The 22,337-nt window shown below is 29.2% G+C and overlaps 1 protein-coding gene across 1 annotated transcript in view; it reads right to left on the bottom strand.

Moving 5' to 3' along the window:
* The window catches only part of nAChRbeta1 (nicotinic acetylcholine receptor beta1), an 81,236-nt gene that overhangs the window by 44,525 nt on the left and 14,374 nt on the right, over nucleotides 1-22,337 (bottom strand). The window contains exons 2-5 of the mRNA XM_080150868.1: nucleotides 15,228-15,364; nucleotides 12,009-12,053; nucleotides 11,067-11,176; nucleotides 8,877-8,967 (exon numbers count right to left, since the gene is read on the bottom strand). Of these exons, the coding sequence (XP_080006994.1) occupies nucleotides 8,877-8,967; nucleotides 11,067-11,176; nucleotides 12,009-12,053; nucleotides 15,228-15,364 (383 nt within the window). The remainder of the gene's footprint in view (nucleotides 1-8,876; nucleotides 8,968-11,066; nucleotides 11,177-12,008; nucleotides 12,054-15,227; nucleotides 15,365-22,337) is intronic.

The following is a 22,337-nucleotide window of genomic DNA, read 5'->3' as shown; positions in this document are numbered from 1 at the left end:
AAATTGGATAATTGTTTGAATAGTGCAGAAATTAAAAAAAAAATCTCTAACTTTCAAATCTCTAAATGATACACTTTCTAAAAAATAGCTAAAAACCTGCTAATGACCATTATCATGCCCCTCAAATAGTTGTGGATCAAAAGGCCCATCTGTTTTTGGGATATTAATGGACACGAACACATATACAGCTACTTTAGAATAGTAATTGCTTTTCTGTTTTTTTTTATAGATCCTATTCTACAATTTGTCTAGAATAATGCGTGTCCGTTTCTGTGGTACTATGTATATTTGTAGGCCATGCCCTGGGTTGGAAAGAGTCCAAATATTTCTTTCTTTCTTTCAATTAGATTCCAGGTATTTTCTATGAGGTTATTTGTTGTAGGGGATTGAGTAAGACAATGTTAGCGGCTGATTGTCACTGGCACCAGTAATCTACATTAAAGATGAACTTATTCATTACATTATAGTCAATAACCCTTACCTTAAATCTCAAAAATTTAGTGTTTAAGTTAAGTTTTATAAATATAAGCCAATAGTTTTTACATGTGTATTGTCTTATCTTGTTAATTGACAAATGGATAGGACTTTTCAAGCAGTTAAATCAAGAAATAGACTCAAAGGTCTTAGAGTTTATTATTATTTTTTCCAAGGAGTAACTTTAGATATAGACGCCTTTGTTTTTAGGATTTATTTCGATATTTTATTAATTAGGCACTTTTTAAAGGAGTTGAATGTATACGTGTCTTTTAAAAGATATGTCAAGAAAAAAAATATAAAAAATTTAATGAAGATATTATTATCGGTTAGAAAAAAAGGAACTGGAAAGGAACAATTGTATTTGTTAATAAAACAATCTTTTAATAATATATCATTATATTCGGACTAAATATATATAGAAACAGGGGCGTGTGAAGTAATCTAAAACTGGGGATAACTAACCAAAGCACACCCACATATATATAACCTATTTACATAATAGGATTAATTTACGTAATAATCACTGAAAAAGAATTAATTAAAACATTTTACAAGCTATTTTTACATAATCGTAAAGGGTGTGGGGGGTTCTCCACTGAGAACCTCCCCTTATACACGCCTCTAGTTACAAATTTCTTTGCCAATTTTAGAATATTCGGATTTCAAAGGAAAAATTTGAATTGCTAATTTGACTCTCTCTCTTTTTCCATAATCTTTTTATCCCCCTTCCTTCTGTGTTTTCTTAAAGTGTGTGTTTTTCAGCTGTGCTGTGTTCTTACATTGTTAGTAAAAATCCCACTAGAATGATTAGCTTTTTTTTTTATAAAAAACTCAAATTATAAAAAAAATTAAATTTAATTTAATTTTATTCTTTAAATTTTTTTCTTATAACTAATGATGTCTTTAAACAAAGTTCTCCCATTCTTGCTTGATGAAATTAATATAAAATGACTAAAAAAATAAGAAAGGAAACTTATTCCAGGGCTTGGCAGCCGCTCATAAGCGGCTAAACTGTCATTAACTGCATTATATGCACTGGTCAACAATCAATAGTATAATGTTTTAAAACTCTTTTTCGACTTTTCTTTATAGCACTAAAACTGCGGCTATATGGCAGCTACCAAACCCTGACAGATTCTCAAGTATTTCTCCTATCATCCTCTTCAGAACAAAACCAATTTGATACAACCACATATAACCATCCACCCACCAAAGAAAAGAAAATTGTCATTCATGAATAAATATAATACATCATTTATTTTATATCATGTGTACAATGGTTAAAAGAAAAAATGAAAAATTTGGTTATCATTTAAAGTATACTTGACATATTTTGTTAAAAAGACAGAGAGGGTATTCAATTTTAAATCAATTTTATATTTAAACTTTTTTTATTCTTGGGATGAATATTTTTTTGCTCATTCTTCTTTAAAAAACACTCTGAATACTATTAAATCGTTACTTTCATTTCTAAATGTACTTTTGAATTCTAATTTATTTAAGGTATTTTATATTGAATAAAAATTGACAAAATTTGTTTATTTTAGGTAAAAAATAATAAATAAAACCAATAGAAACTGCGACCCGAACTCGTCATGGGTTTCATCCTCAGCTAAATGTATTGAATAAAATCCTATAATAAAACTGATTTCTTATTTTTGTCAAACTTCTTGGTAAATTTGATGTATAAATCGCTGAGCCAACTCTATTGATTAGATAAAGAAGTCTCCAGGACTGCGGGGATAGGAAAATAGTCGAAAAAAAATAATTAAGCCTTAATTCTCATGTGTAAAACTCTGCTTTGACATATTTTGGGGAATATTGGATTGTAGATTAATTTATTGTGATTGTCCCCTCCCACCCTGAATGTATGAGATAAGGGAATTGTAAGATTTACATGAGCTCCTTTGTTGCAGAGAGGATAAGCTTTGCTGCATTTTTATATACATCCAGTCTCTATATATTTCTAGTTCCCTTACTCATATTGAAAAATATATGCATTTTCTCTTTCTTTTCCATATATGCTAAAATTACTTACAATGTATTGTAAATCTTATTTGAACAAGAATTCGACAATCTTGTCAAACCATTGGACTGTATTAAACATTTTTTATGAATAATAGTACTTTTTTAAAAAAAACCAGTAACAAGCACATTATTCTAGTATACCTAACCTATTGTCTATTACTTTTGTTAGTTTATCTATTTTGTTAGATTTACATACCTAACATTCTAATTATTTCCCTAAGAATATATTTAATTTTCTTAATATTTAACTCCATATGGAAAAATTCGTTCCGTTTTCAAAAAAAGTGCAAAACTATATTTATTTATGTATTTTTTTTATTTGATTGTTTTAGCTATTTCATAACTTTAAAAACTAAAAAATCATAGGACAATAATATAAATAACTTCATAATTCAAAAGTTTTTCTTTAGTAGAATTTAGTATTAAGCATTTTAAGAAATGATAATCTGTAAAATGTTACTAGAAAAATTGTAAAAAAAGGTTCCGAATGAAAATAAAAATTCGATGCACAAATCAATTAAACGTTAAAGTAAATAAAAGTAACTGCAATGGGTTAATCTTAAAGAATTTAGATTACAATACTTTCTTTAGAAATGGTAAGAGCATGCCTTTTAAAGTACTGTAAAAGAGTTTGATAAAGCCAAATATATATATTTAGCAAATTCGTGAATTTTGCCAGGTAATTACAATTATATTATTTACAACCTTTTTTGCCTTTAGTTTACTAAAATATTTTTCTAATTGTAACTATTTTTAATTAAAATTTTATTAAAATCAGCAATAGATTCATTCATGAAAAAATATTTAATTCAAAATATATATTTTTTATTAGAAAATCCGCTCTAAATGTTATTTTCTCAAAAGAAGAAACACTTTGATAAGATTTTGAATTGAATGCACAAGGGTAAACATTTGTTTAGAGTGGAAGCAAATCAACTATGCACCTTTGGGTGTTAGAGTCTTACAGCTAAACTTTTGCTCAGATGGGATTGAAAGCAAATCAATATACATTTTTAGTGTTGGAATGTATAGCAAAACTATTGCAAAAATAAAAAGAAAATCAACTATATTTATATGTATATACCTTTGGGTGTTGCAATGTTACAGCTAAACTTTTGCTCAGATTCAAAGCGAATCGACTATGCACGTTGGGTGTTAGAGTATTACAACTAAACTCTTGCTCAGATAGAATTCAAATCAACTATGCACGGTGAGTATTACAGCTAAATATATGTTAAGATTAATGATTGTTAATTGCTAACAAATATGGTTTTAAAATCATATTTTAAATGATTTTTTGTTGTAATATTCCTTTGTTATACATAAATGCAAATGCTTTATTGAGTTAACCAATCCATTTTAGGGCATTCAAAGATGGACTAAATTTTATATACAATTTTATTTACTTTGTAAAATCTATTCTACTCTACCTTCTTAAATGGCCATTAGAGATTGGACGATGGCGCTAAAACTCATCTGTAACCCTATATTTCCCTCATTTTTATTCCATCAATCAAAAATGATTTTTTTTCTTTCATAAAATTACTTTAGTATAAAGAAGAATATCAGCAAAAAACGCATTTATATTTTCTCTTTTTCGTAAAAAATGAAAAATGTGAAAAATTGAAAGTAAACTGAGAAGATGTAAAACAAGGATGGCATCCTTTTAACAAATACTATTACCATAAAGTATATTTACTCACACAAACACACACAAACTTACACAGACTCACATACACACACAAGTAAACCTCCCCCGCCCCCCCTCCCCCAGCCCAACATCAAACACAAATACACACTTACTAATACTCAAATTCAGTAAGAACCAAAGAAATTTTTCACCAAAGAAGTAAAAAAAAATATTTCAATGACTTTCTAACAGGCAGAATTTCAGCAAAATAAACTTACTTTCAGATAATTTATGGTGGCTATAATAATTTCAAAATTGCTTTATGTTTTGTCAATTGTATTTCCTTTTCTCACACTTACCATATTTATCACTAGCGGCTGCGTCCCTAGTATCTAGGGATATTAGAAGGGACATGAAAGTGCAGAAAAATAACTTAAAACCTTAAAACGACTTTTTTTTATAAAAATTAAACAGCCTAAAACCACCCTGGGACCTATAAGAAGCTTCACTCTAAAGGAGAACCATATCGGTTCAGCTGTTAGTGAGATCCTTCGCTACAGACAAAAAAAGCTTACTACTTTATATAATAGGATGTATAATTTAGATAACATATAAAAGATAGCTTAAATATATATTTCCCACATCAGTAAGAAGATTTGATTGCAGTAATAAAGAGAGACATAAGAGAAATTTTAATAAAAAATTACACTTTATTTTCATCTCACCTAGTTTCTATATGAAGTGTTCTATGGTAACACATCTAAAATGAAATTGAAGACAGGGACTTGCAAAGTGATTTTAATAAATTATCGATTTATGTCAAAATTCTTAGTTGTGACCAGACCCCCAACTCTAATTAAATTGAAAATAATTATGGGTAATTTTTATTTTTTTCTTCAAAAATTTATATCAGGTAGTCTCTCAGGATTAGGTCCTGCAGGTGAAATGCCATAATACCTATGATAAGAATTTATCGAAATCTTAAAATCTCTGTTCCCATCACTGCATAGACCCACTTCACTCGTTTGGCCAATTCAAATAAAGCATACACACATAATATTATATGAACCATCCTCAGTTTTCTTTACACACTCACACTCACATATACTAGCACACATACACACACACACAAAATACTCTCAATAATATTAGTTTTCAGCAAAGCATTAAAGGAAATATATTTCTGTGTTTCCGGAAGGAAGTTTTCAGTAAGAATTTTATACTTAAATGTTTCCCCAATAATTTTAGGCCTGAAAAAGTTTATTTGTAATGGTTATTGTTATTATACAGTAGAGTTCTTTTAAACCTATTTTTCCCTCTTACAAAGTTAAATCGTTTTAGGCTAAAGTAAAAATGACAGAATTTTTGTGTACTTTCAGATTTTAGGTTATGTTGAATTTTTCAAGAAACCAATCTTTATGTTTTTTTTTCTCGTAAAAGACACAAGATGTATCAATGTAAGACAAACTAATTAATTCTTCAACCTATCATAAAAGTATTAAAGCATAAATAAACCTTAGGTGGCCTTTTTTCTATCTACATATATATTATAGTAACAGGATGTCTGTCCCTATGAAACGAAGGTTCCCGCTAACCGCTGAACCAATATGGTTTTCTTTTACAGCGTAGCTTCAAATCGGTCCTTGAAAAGTTTCATGTAGGGTACTGCCACCCTTTGATGAGAATTAACTCTTAGAAAAAAGTACCCCCCCCCCCCCCTACCAGGAAAAAATTTATACTTTTACTTGTTAAAACTAAAGTGGAAAAGGGGGAGTCGACTTTGGGGAACGATACTTATATGACCTAGCTCTCTTGTTATTCAGGTGGCAATGAAGCCTTAATAATTCTCTATATCCACCATCCAATGCCTTATCCCTGAATCCATTTCCTAATCTTAATATTATTTTAACCATAAAGATGTGTTTCTTTGATTAAACTGATCCTTGTTATGTTTAAAATAGAATGAATCCACGGGGAGGAAAGTAGGGACAAGAAAACAAAAATATTTCAAAATTCTTCAAAAATATTTAAAAGTTGCTTCTTCTGTAAAAGTTTAATACTGGTAAAACTTTTCTTGGTGAAATATATTTTTTTTGTTAGGAAAATAATAAAGAACTTACACAAAAGATAATGTTAACATGGAAGAGTTTACCCATTCAAAACTTTTAGTTTATAAAGAATTATTTGTTGGTATTTTCTAAAAATAAATTATAATCAAATTAATGAATTTCAAATTTTTAGTTGCTGAGTTCCAAAAATTCCAATGTAGCATTTTATTTTATTACTTGTGTGCCTGTTGAGTTTGACACTTTTAGATGGTTGCGCTTTTTAGAGAACTTTCTTGATTTTGCCAGTGAAGGTTTGAGGCCATTTTTATCGAAAAAAAGTCCCTAGAACAATTCCATCATTTCTTATTCTGTCCCTTTTGCAAAAAAATATTATTGCAATCTAACTATTTCTCCTTAAATAAAGCATTTCACTGATCATTGTTAAGCAACTAACAGTTAATATTATCTCATTAATGATACATTACAACTAGCAGAAAAGTTGCAGGTAAAATTAATTTTAAATCACTCATGTCGACCAAGTGGCTTTCTTCAAATGAAATTCTAATAACATTATGACAAAGATCTTAATGTTTATATGATACGAAATTTTGACAAGGATCCTGGTTATTGTAACAGAACTGTTTTTATATAAAATTTGAGCCAATATGGTGTGTATGTAAGGAAATAATATTGTATAAAGATTCAACTCTGCGCAGTAAAATGTATTTTATTGTACATGACAATGGTCCTGCTAGATACAGGGCAAAGTGTTAAGGTAGATAAATTAAATTAAAATTCAATAATATTTATGGAAAAAGGAACATTTTATGTTGTAAAATGCTATCTTTAGCCGCTTGAAAATATTAGGACAAAAAGAGGTTTGACTGAACTGCCGTTGTTATTTCCTTCCCTGTTCTAAAAAAAAACTAACCCTTAATAAAAAAAACTGTTTTCTTTCGTTGTTTCATTATTTTTTACATCAACACACATTAGATAATCAAATTTTGTAAATAATTTTTAAACCCCTAATCTACATATGAAAGGAATGGAATGTACACCCTATTAATTGAACCACCTGTTTGCACAACCTTGATAGTGCCATACACTGTTGATAAACGTACGCTCCATAGATTTGCCTACAACACATAAATACATGGCAAATTGGAATTGGACTCACTCCAATGAATATCAACTAGCTCCTTTATACTCTCAGGGTTACTGGGATTGGGTGCAGGGCAAAACTTTTACCCGTCCAATTTTTATGTTAAAATTTAGCCTAAAAAGCCCATATCTACAGAAAGAAAGTTATGTAGATTTGTTCAACAGCCATTTTCAATTTGATAAACAGTAAATATAAAAATGTCTGCCTGTCTGTCTGTTTGCTATTATATCACTCACCTATGGAACTATTAAAAAATCCATTTTTAAGGAAGTTTATGAAAGTCCTGAAAAAGTGAGGTTTTTTTATTTGTTTGAAGCAAAAGATCTTAGAAAATGATGGTCCAAATTTGTTTCAATTTTCCGTGTGTTTTGGCCGTTCTACACTATTTTACTGACCTTCCCTATTAAACCCTAGAGGCTAGAGGCGAAGAACTTAGTTCAAAATACATAGATTTATAAATACATGCAACAATGCTGTTCAATAAAATATATAAATATATGTACTATTTGTGCAGTTAAGAGAATAGATAGAAAGTAAAATATCGTGGGCATATAAAAGACAATTGCTGGCAAAGAGAGAAAAAAAAACTATTTCATTTCTTATTTTGTTATCTTGTATTTAATGTTTTTATTTTTATGGTCCTGAGATTGAGGCATGCAAAATATACAGATTACGCCCATTCATAGGGATATAGATTCTTAAAATGTTATTTTCGATTTTATATTTTGAAATTATGTATTTTAAAGTTGACACGATCTGAAAACGCTAGAATAAAATTTTCAATATCTAATTTTGATAGTTTATTATTTATATCGACTTAATAGTTAGAATCGGCAGTAGCATATTATTGATTAACAATTGTAGGGGTGGGGGGGGGGGGGTCAGGAGGGAAATCGGCTTTTATATTGGTGTGTCTAAATCTGTTCCTAATATTGCAATCCCTTTGTTTATTCTGATAAATTATAGTTTTATCTTGATGTTATATCACATTAAAAAAATAATAAACCTATGCAAAACCTAGGAGAGTCACTATAGAAGCATAAATATAAACTCAGATAGGTTAATTTTTATTTAGAAAAACCAAAATATGTAATAAAAAGGGGGTTTAAGGCTTAAAAATCAGAAACAAGTGAACTTTAAAAGATTTCAATATTTTTCCAGAGTTCCTTTCCCTGTCCTTGATTATAGCCACAAGATGCATTTGCTTTGTTTGTGTGCTTCTCATTCAAACAAAGATGCTACAATAAACCAAAATGATAAAATTTTCCTTTCTTTTTAAATCTTTTAAATGGGCTCTATATATATCTTGTACAGTTGACAAGTTTGTCTTTAGAATTGCAAGAAAATAATAGAAGAATTTACTTTAGAAAATTAAATATTTTCACAACTTCTTTTGCTTTTGAATTTTTTTTGTGTCACAAATGACTAATATCCAATTTTCTAAGCACGCTATTGACAAATGTACATGAAGCTTTTTATATTGCCTATAAAAAATGACCAATCAACTCTCCAGTATCAGATGCCTGCTTACCTGATAAATAGCTGGAGGAATCCAGAGAACCTCTCCATCTGGATAGATTAGAACATTGCTCTTGTATCTCACCTCGTAATTACCATCAGCACTAAAATACAGAAATTTGTTATTAAAAAAAACGTATCGTTTTTTTCCATTTGTAAAAACTGTTGGCTGAAAATGGGAATTACTCGGCTGCTATTCAAGAATGAAAGTCTGAAATTTTTATGTGAACAAATGATCATCTAGTATATAATTTACACGATTCTTCGGTCCGTGAGTCATACAAAAAATAAATATCAAAACATATAGAAATACATGTGAAAAGTTTTGGGATTTTTAACCAATAAACTTTTTCTTGATTTTAGAACACTGAACATCTGCTTTTTAAATCTCTTTGTTCGTATTTCCTTCTATGATTTTTTTGTGTTTCGCTGCTTAAATTGATGTTTTAATTTTATTTTTTTTATTTAAAATATTTGTTTAATATTTCCATTTAAAATATGTCAATCTAAGAAGAGATAAAGTCTGTCTATATTGTAGAGTATATAGTGACAATAGAATCCAAACTTACGGGTGCTATCTAACTAAATCATACTTTCATATCAGTACAAATGAGATAGCATTAAACACTTTGGCAAAGTCAAACTGACATTAAATACAAAGTATTCGTAATACATATTATCCCTCAAATTATTTTGACTTTTTCTACTTAAATTTAACTAGTTATTGAATTAAAAAGGCATGAACCTACAAGTATATTTTTCCCAATGTAAAATTGCTTAAAAACGTCATTATAAATAAGCCAGATTTTTTTTTATTTATCAATATAAACATATGGTAAATATATTTTAAAAGTGAAATAATAGAATTAAAATTTTAGAAAACAAGTTAAAGTAATTCCGTCTAAGGTTCCAAATTCCGAGAATAAAATTGTTCACAATTGTTGAGCTTAACATTTTAAGCATAATTGAATTTTATGGTTAATATCAAAGTTTATTGTTATTGCACTCTTTACAGAGAACAGAAATATATACACTCTAACAAATTAAACAATTTATTTTACTCATTGTTTCTTCAACAAAAATATTTGATAGGCTGGCCTTCTATTTCCTTCATCATATCAAACATTAACAACCCTCCTGGCAAAACCCTGTGCACACTGCCGATGTAAAATTGGTGGAAAATTGAATAACCAATGAGAACTTTTTAGAATAAAATTATATAGTAGCTAACCTCCCTAATACATTCTGACAATTTAAATTAGACCAAAAACCTTCAACAACTTTCAACAACCTATGGTTATTTCGACCTATAATGCCTATATAAAAGTAACAGGATGTCTGTGTGGGTGAAGCAAAGGGTCTCACTAACTGCTGAACTGATATGATTCTCCTTACAGTTAAGCCTCTTAAAGTCCTGGTAAAGTTTATAAATAATTTGGGAGAGGGTACCTCAACCCTCCCAATAAAAATTGCAAACTATAATAATCTTAAGAACTAAATCTTATTAAAGCTATCGTTCCAAAAGTAAATAACAACCAACAGAAGACCAGCCAAAAAAGAGAATAGACTTTTTTTAGAGTGCATGTGAGTGTAGTAGGGGGAAATTTTGTGGTTTATAGTTAACTATTGTCGATGTTCACTAGCTCGAACTAAAAATAATTCAACCTTTTCATGTTCAACAGTTCTAAATTATTTTATTACTTTTACAGTTTTGATAGTCTAATATTTGAGGTTAATAAATTTTAAAACATTTTGGAAAATTCAAAATATTTCCATTTAACGTTGCAAAATAAAAATGGTTGCAATTTTGGCTTTTGAACTAATTTCGCCTTCCTATTATTGTTTAATAGATTGTAGGTATGGATAAACTTACTGATTCTATGTCAGGCGAATGAATTTAAAGCAAGAGATAACTAAAAGTCTTGTATTCTGAAGTATCGTTGAGTAATGTGTTACAGACGTTCTCATAAAGAATCTAACGAACCCAGTATTAGTGTCGGACTGATTATGACGTCAAAAAAAAAATTAGCCAATGAGAGGCCATTATTGACCAATGGTAAAATTTATAGTGGCCTCTCATTGGCTAATTATTTTTTTTACGTTATAATCTGTCCGACACTTTTACTGGGTTTGAATCTAACGGTCGGTGGATGGACATACCCCAAGTGTAGAATAGTTGTGCCACTAATGACTTACTACTTACTTATTAAATAAAACTATATCTGGTTTCCAAACTTTATCTGGAGGTAACCTAAGGACGCTGATACCACCATAATCAGCCTCGTCCCATTGTAACTGATAATCGTTCCAAACCTACGAAAAAATAATAATTATCATTACAACAAAGTACAGGAGCACTACCCCCCCCCCCCTACCCTTTAATCATGAAATAAATTCAGAATAGGAGGGGATGGTAGTTTATTCTTTTGGCAGCCGCGAGGGGGGTTAACAATGTAGGACTACCCAGTGCCTAATATAACCTGACAAACGAAAATCTACCCCCCCCCCCTTAATGAACTCAACAACGTAATTTGAGAGAGAGCGCCAGATTTTCTTTTAAAGAAAGCTACATTCGAATATAAATTGCCCTGAAAAATAACGCAGCAATAATAATAGACATTAAAAGCATAATTTTCTTCATCATAAAATACTTCAAAAAACGTTTAAAAGTATTGTATTTAATTTCTATTTTAGAATAGCTAAAATAGTTAGGTATCGTATTTTTGTAATAATGATCTTTCTGAAATGGGTATTCCAAAAATTCTGTCAAAATGTTTGATCGCATAGCATTCTTTTTCGTTTGGGGACGAAGAAGGTAAAAATTACAATTTTTGCCATTTTATCATTATATTGGTGGAAACCTATTCCCGTATGTGAAATATTACGAAAATTTGATACTTAATGAAAACAGTAAAAGTGTCTGACTATGACGTCAGAAAAAATTAACAATTAACCAATGAGAAGCCAGTATTCACAATGGTAAAATATATAGCGGCCTCTCATTGGTTAATTGTTAATTTTTTCTGACGTCATAGTCAGACACTTTTACTGTTTTTATACTTAATTTAAAATACTTAATAACCATACTTTTATATACTTTAAACATTGTCGTTTTAAACACGATAAAAAAAAGAGATTTACTTACCAAACGAAGCCAAACATTAGACTTCATGATTTGATTTTTCTCGTTCTGAAATAATTAATTAGTTATTATTTTTATTTTTTTGTATTGTTTTTTTTGTATGTAATGTGAAAAAATAAAATCCGTAAAAATCAAAATCTTGTAGATTTCCATCTTTTCGCCTGGCGGATTTTAAATATATTCAATAAATTTAATTTTACCATGATAGCTTTATTATAAAGAGAGAAATAATTTTTTGTACGTAACTAGAGTCTAGGCCCCTAGAAGCCTCTAGGGGCATTTAAGGTAGTTTAAGATACCCTCCCCAAAAATCCTCCCCTGAAGCTTTACTCTAAAGAAAAGTTGTTCAGTGATTAGCGAGATCCTTGGCTACAGACAAAACCTTACTACTTTTATATAATAGGTTAGATTAAATTAAGACACCCTGTAAGTACAAGATGTATGTTGAAATTAAGAAAGGAAATATGAACCAAGTTTTTGTTGGTAATGAAAGGCAACCTTGTAGAAAGACATTCATTTTCCTTATCTGCGCAATATCCCTTAAATTGGCAGTAGAGTAGCACTTACCCCACCCTCCTTTTTTTTATTTAATTTATAGGAAAAGACATAATTTCGTCCGTACTTTTGCATGTACCAGTTAGCATCTAATTACAAACTCAATTAGTCTATTTTTTATCTGTAATGCTTTGAAGGATAACTTTGGTTTTCTAGGCAGTTATTAAAGATTCTGTCGACTAATGATCATCTTCTCATTAACTCTCTTTGTCTATCTAACTTTTAATTTCGCTGTTATGGATGTTGTCATCTTTATTTAGGTTAGGTTAGTTTAGGAAAAATAAGAGTCTCTTATGGTTAGAGCTCTCCTTTGGAATCTTTGGAAAAAAGGTGAGAAGGGGGGGGGGGTGGAGTTTTAAAAGTGGTTTACTCTTTGGTTAAAACAATTTTACTTCTATATCTGTTAAGTTCTTTTACTTTAAAAAAATAGATAGATAAAGAGGCAAAGAAGTTGAATTCAAAAAAGTAAAAAAACAACATTTACAAAGATAAAAGGAAAAAAGAGATTTGTAGTTTTGTATCCATTAATTACCAGATAAAGACATAGACGTGCGGAAGCAGGGTATAGTGGGGTGTCAGCAGCCTTCTTAATTTTGAAATAAAGAAGGAATGCTCTTTGTTTACACCCTCTAGCAATATCCTGTGTACGCCACTATAGACAGAATGATATATTTCTACAATTTACTAATAATACCGACAAACTTTTTGATTTATTTCTAGAACAAAGCAAATAATACCGTACAAGTTGTCTTGTTTCATTTTATAAATCTTTAACAATTGTTATTTTAACAAATTTGGAACAACAAGATTTACAACATACAAAATAGCATAGCTTTAATGGGCTATAAAAGATAAAAATAAAGACTTGATCTACAAAATCATATTGTCATTGAATACTACTATTTGACTTTTCTAGAATTTTAAACTGATAAACTAAATAGCTGAATCAGACCAAAAATTATTAATTGTAGAGCGGCTACGTTACCACCATATTTGGTTGTTATAAGTAAATATAGAGCTAAATTCTGCTCACATACTAAAAACTACTAACCCTGGCCGATTTTACTCTCTAGGATAAGGAAAATATTATTAGGTCAAGACAATCCTGTCTAGAAGTAGTGCATAAACAACAGACAAAGATCATTTTGTACAAAAAAAAAGGCAGTAAAGTGTTGTAAATAGAATATTAATAAGGTTTGGATACGATTAATTTCCGCAGAAAAAAACGTGATCTAGCCCATACTGAAAATATATGTATGGTAACAAATTTTACGAACAAGAAAATCATAGAATTGATCATAGTTTTGTTACCTCTAAATTAATGCTTGGGCTATACATTACACTTGGTTTTTAGAACATTTTTCCCTGTATGATTTTCACAAGCACTATCTTATTCTATTTATAGATTTTAGACAATGCGAGCATGTAAAAGCTAGAACAAATATGCAATTTTCAAACCATAACAATGGCCAAAATCACACAAAATTGTAGGTAAATCTAGGGGTCTTGGAAAAAAATAGCCTCGGACATAATAGTCTAGGACAAAATAGCCTCAAGACATTTACTTAAGGAAAATAGCCTCAAATGTTAATGCATAGGTGGTTGGTAGATTTTCACAATTTTTAATTTTGTTTTTACAATTTTTAGGTAAAGTTAGGGAGCGGCTAGGCAGGCCAGGGGGCCGAGCGTTGCGGCCATGATTATTACTAGTACTCTATCCTAAAAATTATTTAATCAAAACAAAGTAGTAGTATTAAATTTAATCTTTTTAATCCAAATTTCTTTTCTCAAATGTATTGACACAATTTTTATGATTTAATTTCACATGAAGTACAAACTTTTCAAAGCAATTTAGGGCTACAAATCCAAGTAAATGAAAATGAGAAAATGTTAATAAACTTTTGTAGGATTGTACAAGAAAATGTACATTACTACAAATTAAGCCTGGCAAGAAATGATGAGTTTTGATAGATTTCATATCTTATATCTCAATAAGAACATACAACAAAAAACATATATTCTTTTTACATTTCTATTCAAAGTTATTCTAAAGTAAAATGGGCACATGTATAAAATGTTTACTTGTAAAACTGATTATCTTTTTCTAGAATGCTTCTTATTGCAATTATACCATCGCGTATTTTAGGTTTAAAGAGGAATGTAATATGATTCCAAAAGCAAAAGCAAAACCCCATTTAATAAAACTACCTATTTTATAATGTCTTTTTTGATGATTGAAATGCTCTACCAAATAACTTTGATAAAAAAGCCTTTCCTAATTTTAGAGGATTAAAAGGAAGCTTCAACTTTTTCATATCAGGTTCAGTAATCCTTCTTATATTTCCCAATTTGTATACAACATACATTTATGAGCCTACAGTCACATTTACGCTGACCAAAAATGTAAAAGACTTGCAAAGTAGCTATGCTAGTTTTAAATATTCTTTTCATGGAAAGAAAACGAAGTAGCGGGTTTCGTCGTATTTCCACAGTAGCTTTTGATAGGTTATTTTAGGTACGGTTAATGTTAATAATTGCCCCGCAGGGTTAGGAAATTGGCCTTGCAGGGTTAGAGCTTGCAAGGGCTTGAAGTAGGATAAAAGCTAATGTAAAATTACTACGAAGCCCGCTACTTTGTTTCTTTTCCATTATCCAGATATTACTTACCACACTAATGAGCTGAATGAAAGCAAGTCCGAAAGCGACCTCGACCTTCTGAGTCATGTTCTGTACAGGTCTGATCAGCTTGTTGTACCCACGGAACAGGTCTCGAACCAACCTCTCCTCGTCCCGTGAACCGGACCCTAAGGTTAATAATATAGATTAGAATTATAGTTTACTTGGTTGGCTGTTTGATATTGTAGAATTTCAAATTTAAAACAATTTTATCTCTTTAGAATTTACTAAAATCAGACAATCTAATTGATTTTTTAAAAGCTGGATTTTTAGTTATTTTATTGAAATTAGAAATAATAGATTGATCAGTAAAGGCCAAATAATTTACTAAAATCATGGATTACAATAACATCCGTTCGCCGCTGAAATACAGACAGAAATATATATGATTAAATTGGGGGATAAAATTATTAAACCTTATTTATTATCCTTCTAGTAAATTGAAAATTTTTAAAATTCTAAAATCCACTTACAAATTATTTAAATTTGAAATTCTACAATATTAATAGCTAGAAATTTAGAAGGAATAAAATGAACATAAATATGATATAACGATGCAAATTATAAATAATATTTGTTTTTGTTTCGACCACCTAATATTTAATATCATGCTTCTTAGAAATATTTCAGAAATAAAAGGATTTGGAATAAATATTACTTTTATGTTTTAATTACATTGTTGTGTTAAAAGTTTAATTATTTCTGTTTAATTCTTTACTTTTTCGCCCTCTTTTAGCAGTAAAACTACTCTATAATACTTCACTACGTCCGTCCAAGAACAAATTTTTTTCCCTGCATATATTTTATAAAATTGAAACTGTTAAATCAAATGAGACATTGGTACATTAAGGACAACCCTTATACATTTATTTTTCACGAAAAAATGAGTTTTTCTTTATATTTCTTCGCTATTCTTAAACATATATATAAAGAATTATTTGGGTCCTTTCCTATAAGCATCTTGAAGAAAAGCATGCTATATTTCAAAATTTAAAAAAAGTTTCTGTTGTTTTAACACCAAATCCTTTTAATTTTTAATAATATTTCTGACAACGATTTTATGTAAGCATATTCAAAATAAAAAGAAAAACAATTGCAATATTTTTTTTATATTTCTGACTCAATAAAATATTAAAGAAGTGGCCAAACGTTTTGCCAAACATATAAAAGAAAGTACTTTTGACTTAAACTAAAACTATATCTTTTTGTCATCTTTTAAAAATCATTTCAAATTAATTGTCTTCTTGTAAAATAACAACTTAAAAATAAAAACAAATAAAAAAAACATTTATTAACAACATATCATGATTAACTTTTAACATATTTACACAATTTTAACATCAATAATAACAATTAGAATGCATGTATGATATTTTGAACTAAATTTTATTATTTTAAAAAACATTAACAAGCTAAGACAATACAGTGTTTGGTTAAATTAGTTTTCTTTTTATTTAAAAGCAGTAACAACTAAAAACGCCTATTATTAAAAAAATATTTTTAAAATGCAATTTAGCTACGTATCCTATATTTTATGAATACCAGAATTCCTACCTACTCACCACGTATATTTCTTTTCCGTTTATTTTTTTTTCATTTTCGACAACTATATAATATTTGAGCGAATCTAATCTACAAAAATTTTGTGTCCATCGGACTAACTAGTGCTCATGCACTTAAAATTCATGCTATATGCATTCTAGGTCTTTATTTTAAAGACATGATATTGTATTAATAATTTTTATCTTGATTTAACATTTTTTTTTCTCATTAATTTCGCAGAAAGTCTGCATTAAACTTGATCTAGGTAAAATTGTGTTTTCATCCCCTAGCCTCCGCTAGCCTATATAGAACGGGTTTACACCACAAGATCTCAATTTTGGTGTATCCTTGAACCTAATCTTGCATGAATAAATGATTAAAAGCTCTTCAGGCAACCATGCCTTTGATTGAACGATCTTTGTATCAAAGTTCTACGTTTTCATGCAAATGAGTTGCGCCTGTTTTGCCGCATAACTAATTGAGTCGCGCACCTGACATAGCAGCAATAAGAATTATTTTAAGCGGTCTTAGATATGACGCGGTGTAGGCAAAGATTCGAACCTATCATATTCACGATAACACGCTTCAATGTTAAGCCACATTCAATGGTTGTTGATGCCCCAAAGAGCGCGCCCTTAATTCACTATATAGAATAAACTAACGCTTTGTTTAAGTCAAAGTGTTCATAACACGTTGATCCAATTATGTTGTGGATGTTTCTAATGGTTTTATACCTTTCCTTCTTTTTGCATGATCCTTATATTTTATGTTTTTTGTTTGTCCGTGCAATGTGTGAGTATGTGTGTGTATTAGTTGTGTGTAAGTGTAAACTAAGCAATAACCCACATCTGTGTACAAAATAATTTCTCCTCTAAAACATAAATCTCCAAAGTATACAAAGTATTATACCATAATAACAAGGACCATTAGGCGCCCTAAATAGCGCATCAAGGTTAAATGAAAATCTTAAAATATTATTTTAGAAGCGTAAATACCCTATAAAAAAGATATGTCCGTAGGTCTGCCTATGAAAAGGTATGTTACTGTAGATTAAATGCAGTTAAATACAATGAGCGCAATTTGAATTAGGCTCCAACTGAAACATAATTATTCTACATTGCACTACATTTAAACAAAACATTTACTAAATATATCATAAGATTTTTTGATTTTTTACTGCTTTAAAGCAAATGTTTTTACAGATTGCTGATGCTTCGCTGATAATAAACAAAATTATCCATTAGATAAAATTCAAGTAAAAAACGCATATCAATTTATCATATCAAACCCATATTTTGATATATGTAATTTTTTAAATAATCATGAAGATGATTTAATTTTCTCTAATTAGAGTAGTTTTATATCTTACCCTACTGAAAAAATAGCTATGAAGTAGATCTGCTAAAAATAACAAGAAAAAAGAGTGAGAAAGCCCAAATATTGAGAAAAATTTGGTTTAACATATTCTTTTACAATAAAAGACAGAATAAAATTTTTATACCTTTCATTGAATTAAGGCTGTATTTTAATTGTATTAGTAATCTATACTAATAATCTGTATTTAGTTCATCTATGATATCAATAATCACATCAATTATTTTTGTAAATTCTGGACTTTAAATATAGTTATTTTGCTTTTTTAAAATTAGTCTGTCGTGTCAATATAATTTTTTTTCTGTCGCCTTTTTTAAAGAAAATATTCTAACTTTTGGACTATTTCTTTACTGACCTGCTTTGGTAATTTTGAAAGTATAAACTTAATAGGCTGTAGAAAAGTAAAAAGTAAATATAGCAGAATAGATAAATGTGTTCCGTGTACTTTGGTTTCTTTTAAGTGTGAATAACATAATTTATATTTTACTTTTTTTTGCTCTTTAAAATGTCAAGTAACTAAGAAAAAGATATTACTAAGAAAGAAAAAATAGAGGCTAACAAGACGATAAAGGAGAAATAAGGACAAAAATAAAAAGCTGATTAAAATTTTTTAGATATGATTTTCAAAAAGTCAATTACTATTTGGAGTTCAAGTTTAATGAATTGTCTTGTATGTCGATAAATCATTTAATTTTTTTTTTTGAAAATTCGCCAAGAAAGAAATATCTTTCATGGAAATACACTTATTACAGAATAGATTCTCTTTTTTTGTTTTCTAAAAGTGTATAAAATATTCTATTTAATATAAACACAATATACACATTCATATATTGTATTTTTATGTATATATATTATATACATATATTGTGTTTTTATGAGCATATATTCCTTTACTTTTTACCTCCACCTTGTAAAACGCAAAATTTGCAGTTTTATGAGCCGTATATACCGTGTATATTAGAGGACCCACAGATTTGGCAACGGTGTAGCAAATAAACCAGACCTAATAATATGTAAAGTTAACAGCATGGACTGAGTATTAGAGCTGCCTAAAGGACTTTATTTGTCCAATTTTCGCGATTTAAGTATTTTGCGTCAGGGATGTTTCTTATTTTATGAGTTGTTTAATTTGTTTTGCATTTAAATTCGCGAGTTCTAGTTTCCATCCTCCAACATGCAACAATTTTGGGTGCTCTTGTATGTACGGACAAAATAATATAAAATATGCTCAACATTTCCTTTAAAGGTTACTTGGAGCAGCTACTCTATAACCAGGATATGTCTGTAAGTCAAACGTTCATAGACGATCGTCAAATAATCATCTGATAGTCTTGAAAAACACCATCTACTTTAAACTAAACTAGCGGCTACGCCCATAGAGGCCTCTAGGGGTTCTTGAGGAGGGGAGAGTCGAATTTAATAACACAATTTATTGTTTAAGATTTAAAAAAAAAATTGGGGGGGGGGGGTGCCCCCCCATATTAAATTTCAGTTAACAAAAATTTAAAAGTTTTTTTTTAGGGGGTGGGGAGTAATTTTTTTCTAGGGGCGATTTTTCTTGGAAGGGTGGTGGTACCTTCCCCCAAAATAGTTATAAACCTTTCCAGGACCTATGAGAAGCTACCCTGTTAATAAGAGCCCGATCGGTTCAGCGGTTAGTGAGATCCTTCGGTACACACAGACAGACAGACAAACAGACAGACAGACAAACGGACATCCTGCTGTTTTATTATAAGGATAAACTATCTAACGAACATGATTGATGGCAAAAACTATCAAAAATAATCTTATCCAAATTTAAAGAGTAAAATTTTACAAACTTACTATAGACTATTTCACTGCTTTATCCAAAATATTGATAGCTTTATATTGGTGCACTGCATATGGACATGACCTGACCATACTTGTTTATATGTGTATATTACGAACTTAGCTATCTACAATATGCCATTCAGGGTATTGCAATAAACAGATACGATCCTTGTTAAGAAATAGTTGGTAAATGTGTGTTATTATCGTGTATAATACATTTTTTTGTTGTAATTTTTTGTCTTTTAAATATAATTTATAGGCCCTTAATAAACTAATTCAAGTTTTAATAAATAATCATGCACATTGTTAAATTTTTAATAAATTTTTACATCATGCTATATAATTTTTTTACAGTTAATTGGCGACAAATTTTTCACTTTTATTTACATCTTGTCTAGTAGTTTTATTTTTTCCATTTTAATTCATCTAATTTTTCCATGCTTTTCAAATTATGCTTGTTTTCTATATGTTTATTGTTTATTAACATTAAAAACTGTGTCTTACACATTCACAATCTAACATAAAAATAAAAATGATTACGACCATGTTGTTTGGACAATAAGCAAAAATATTTAACATTACTACATCGATTTTGGTTTCAGATAGTGATAGTTTGAAAAAATACCGAAAACAGAAAATTTAAATAATTTTTACAGAAAAAAAGGCTTTTTGTGTACGTGAAATAGGCAAAAGATCTTGACTACAGAAAGTTGCTGAAAAAAATAGAACAAATAAATCCATGAGTAGCACAAAAGTAATGATTTAATGAGGTAATTTTTTTTGAAGTGTAAAATTCCACCAATTTTCAAGAAAGTTACAGTTGATTTTCTAAAGTACTTAAAACGATCATATTCTTTTTATAGAGGAGCAGCGCTCCAAAAATAACCATAACATAAATTGCAAACTATCACCATCCATGCTTCCAAAAATAATAACAATTTCTAGCAGCAGTTTTTTTACAGCAAATATTACAACATAGCAAATTTGTGTGAAGAAGTAATTTGGCACTACAAAGTTGGTTTGCTATGCTGAGCCAATTATTGTGTGTGCATGTCGTAATTCTTATCAACAAACCATCCAAAACCAACCTTACATAAAGCCCTTCACAACTCAAGATTAATTATGTAATAATCCTTAATCCCCTTTCATTGAGATTAGGGGAAAACAGTTTTTGGTGTATCTTTTGGTTTTAGCAAACATGTTAGGTAACAAGTTGCATAAAATATTTTTTTTTACCAAGAAAAAATATGACATAAGAGAGTTCTTCCGGGCTTAAATGTAAGATTTGGTGCCAACCTTAATATTTGACCAGTGTAACCTGGACATAGGCCTGGCAGTGCCATGACCTGACCAGCACGACCGCTTTAATTACCTGTGCTGCCTGAATAAAAAAGAAAACATGATGCATACAAAAGAAAAATTCTAGAGAGAGATATGGTTGTGACAGGGTGTCCAGATTTTTGTTTGTTATTTTGTGCAGAATTTTAAAATAGTATATTTTTGTTAATGTTCAAGTGTTTTTAATGTAATACATTATTCAATTCAAATAATTTTATCTAAATCATACAAAAAAAAGTAACTAATATCCTTTAAATTACTTGCTGTCTTTGAACAATTTAAATAAATTCCAAACTTATTAAACTAAAATCTGGTAACCCTGTTTAAGTAAAGAAGAGATTGTAGTAAAAAGGATTTTTTTCCACACAAAAAAAACTTTTATATTCAAATGTTTATCTATAAAATGATAAACCAGGAGGTCAAGGATAATGGAAAAAAAATCTACTTTTCCACTAAATCTCTTCAATAATTTTTTAAAAAAGGTATTATTATGAATCACAAAATATGTTAACATTTGAATTAATTTTTATTTCACTACTTTTGTGGCTCATAAGTCTATTTTTATATAAGAATGGTATAATTTAGACAGAAAAATAATCTCAATCAAAATTTTTTTATTTTTTTTTATTTACAATCCTATGTAAAGCATATTTTTATAAAAAAAAACTCCTTCAATATTAATGTCCTCTAATCGCCAGTTAACCATATTTTACCCCTCTGCCATATATTAATTTTTGTAAAAATTTAAGCAAAGTTGAAGGCAGCTATGAATAACAATAAAAAAACTAAGGCGATCTGAAAATAGTTTTAAGCTTGACGTTTTGAAGGACAAAGATGGTAAGTAAAATGTGTTTTTAACTGAGATAATGTTTCTAAAATTAAAATTACTAAGAATCGGGAAGGTGAGCTAATTTAGATCTATGAGAGATAGAATTCTTATCTTAGGAAAAAAGGTTGCAAGAAAGATTTAGTAAAAGTTTAATTGTCATGTCAAAAAAGTTGAGAAAAGAGGGGAAAATAATCTTTTAGTTTTAT

This window comes from Acartia tonsa, chromosome 2 (genome assembly GCF_053477335.1).
Source record: "Acartia tonsa isolate MP-2025a chromosome 2, ASM5347733v1, whole genome shotgun sequence".
Lineage (NCBI taxonomy): Eukaryota > Metazoa > Arthropoda > Copepoda > Calanoida > Acartiidae > Acartia > Acartia tonsa.
This window is presented reverse-complemented; position numbering and strand designations above follow the sequence as displayed.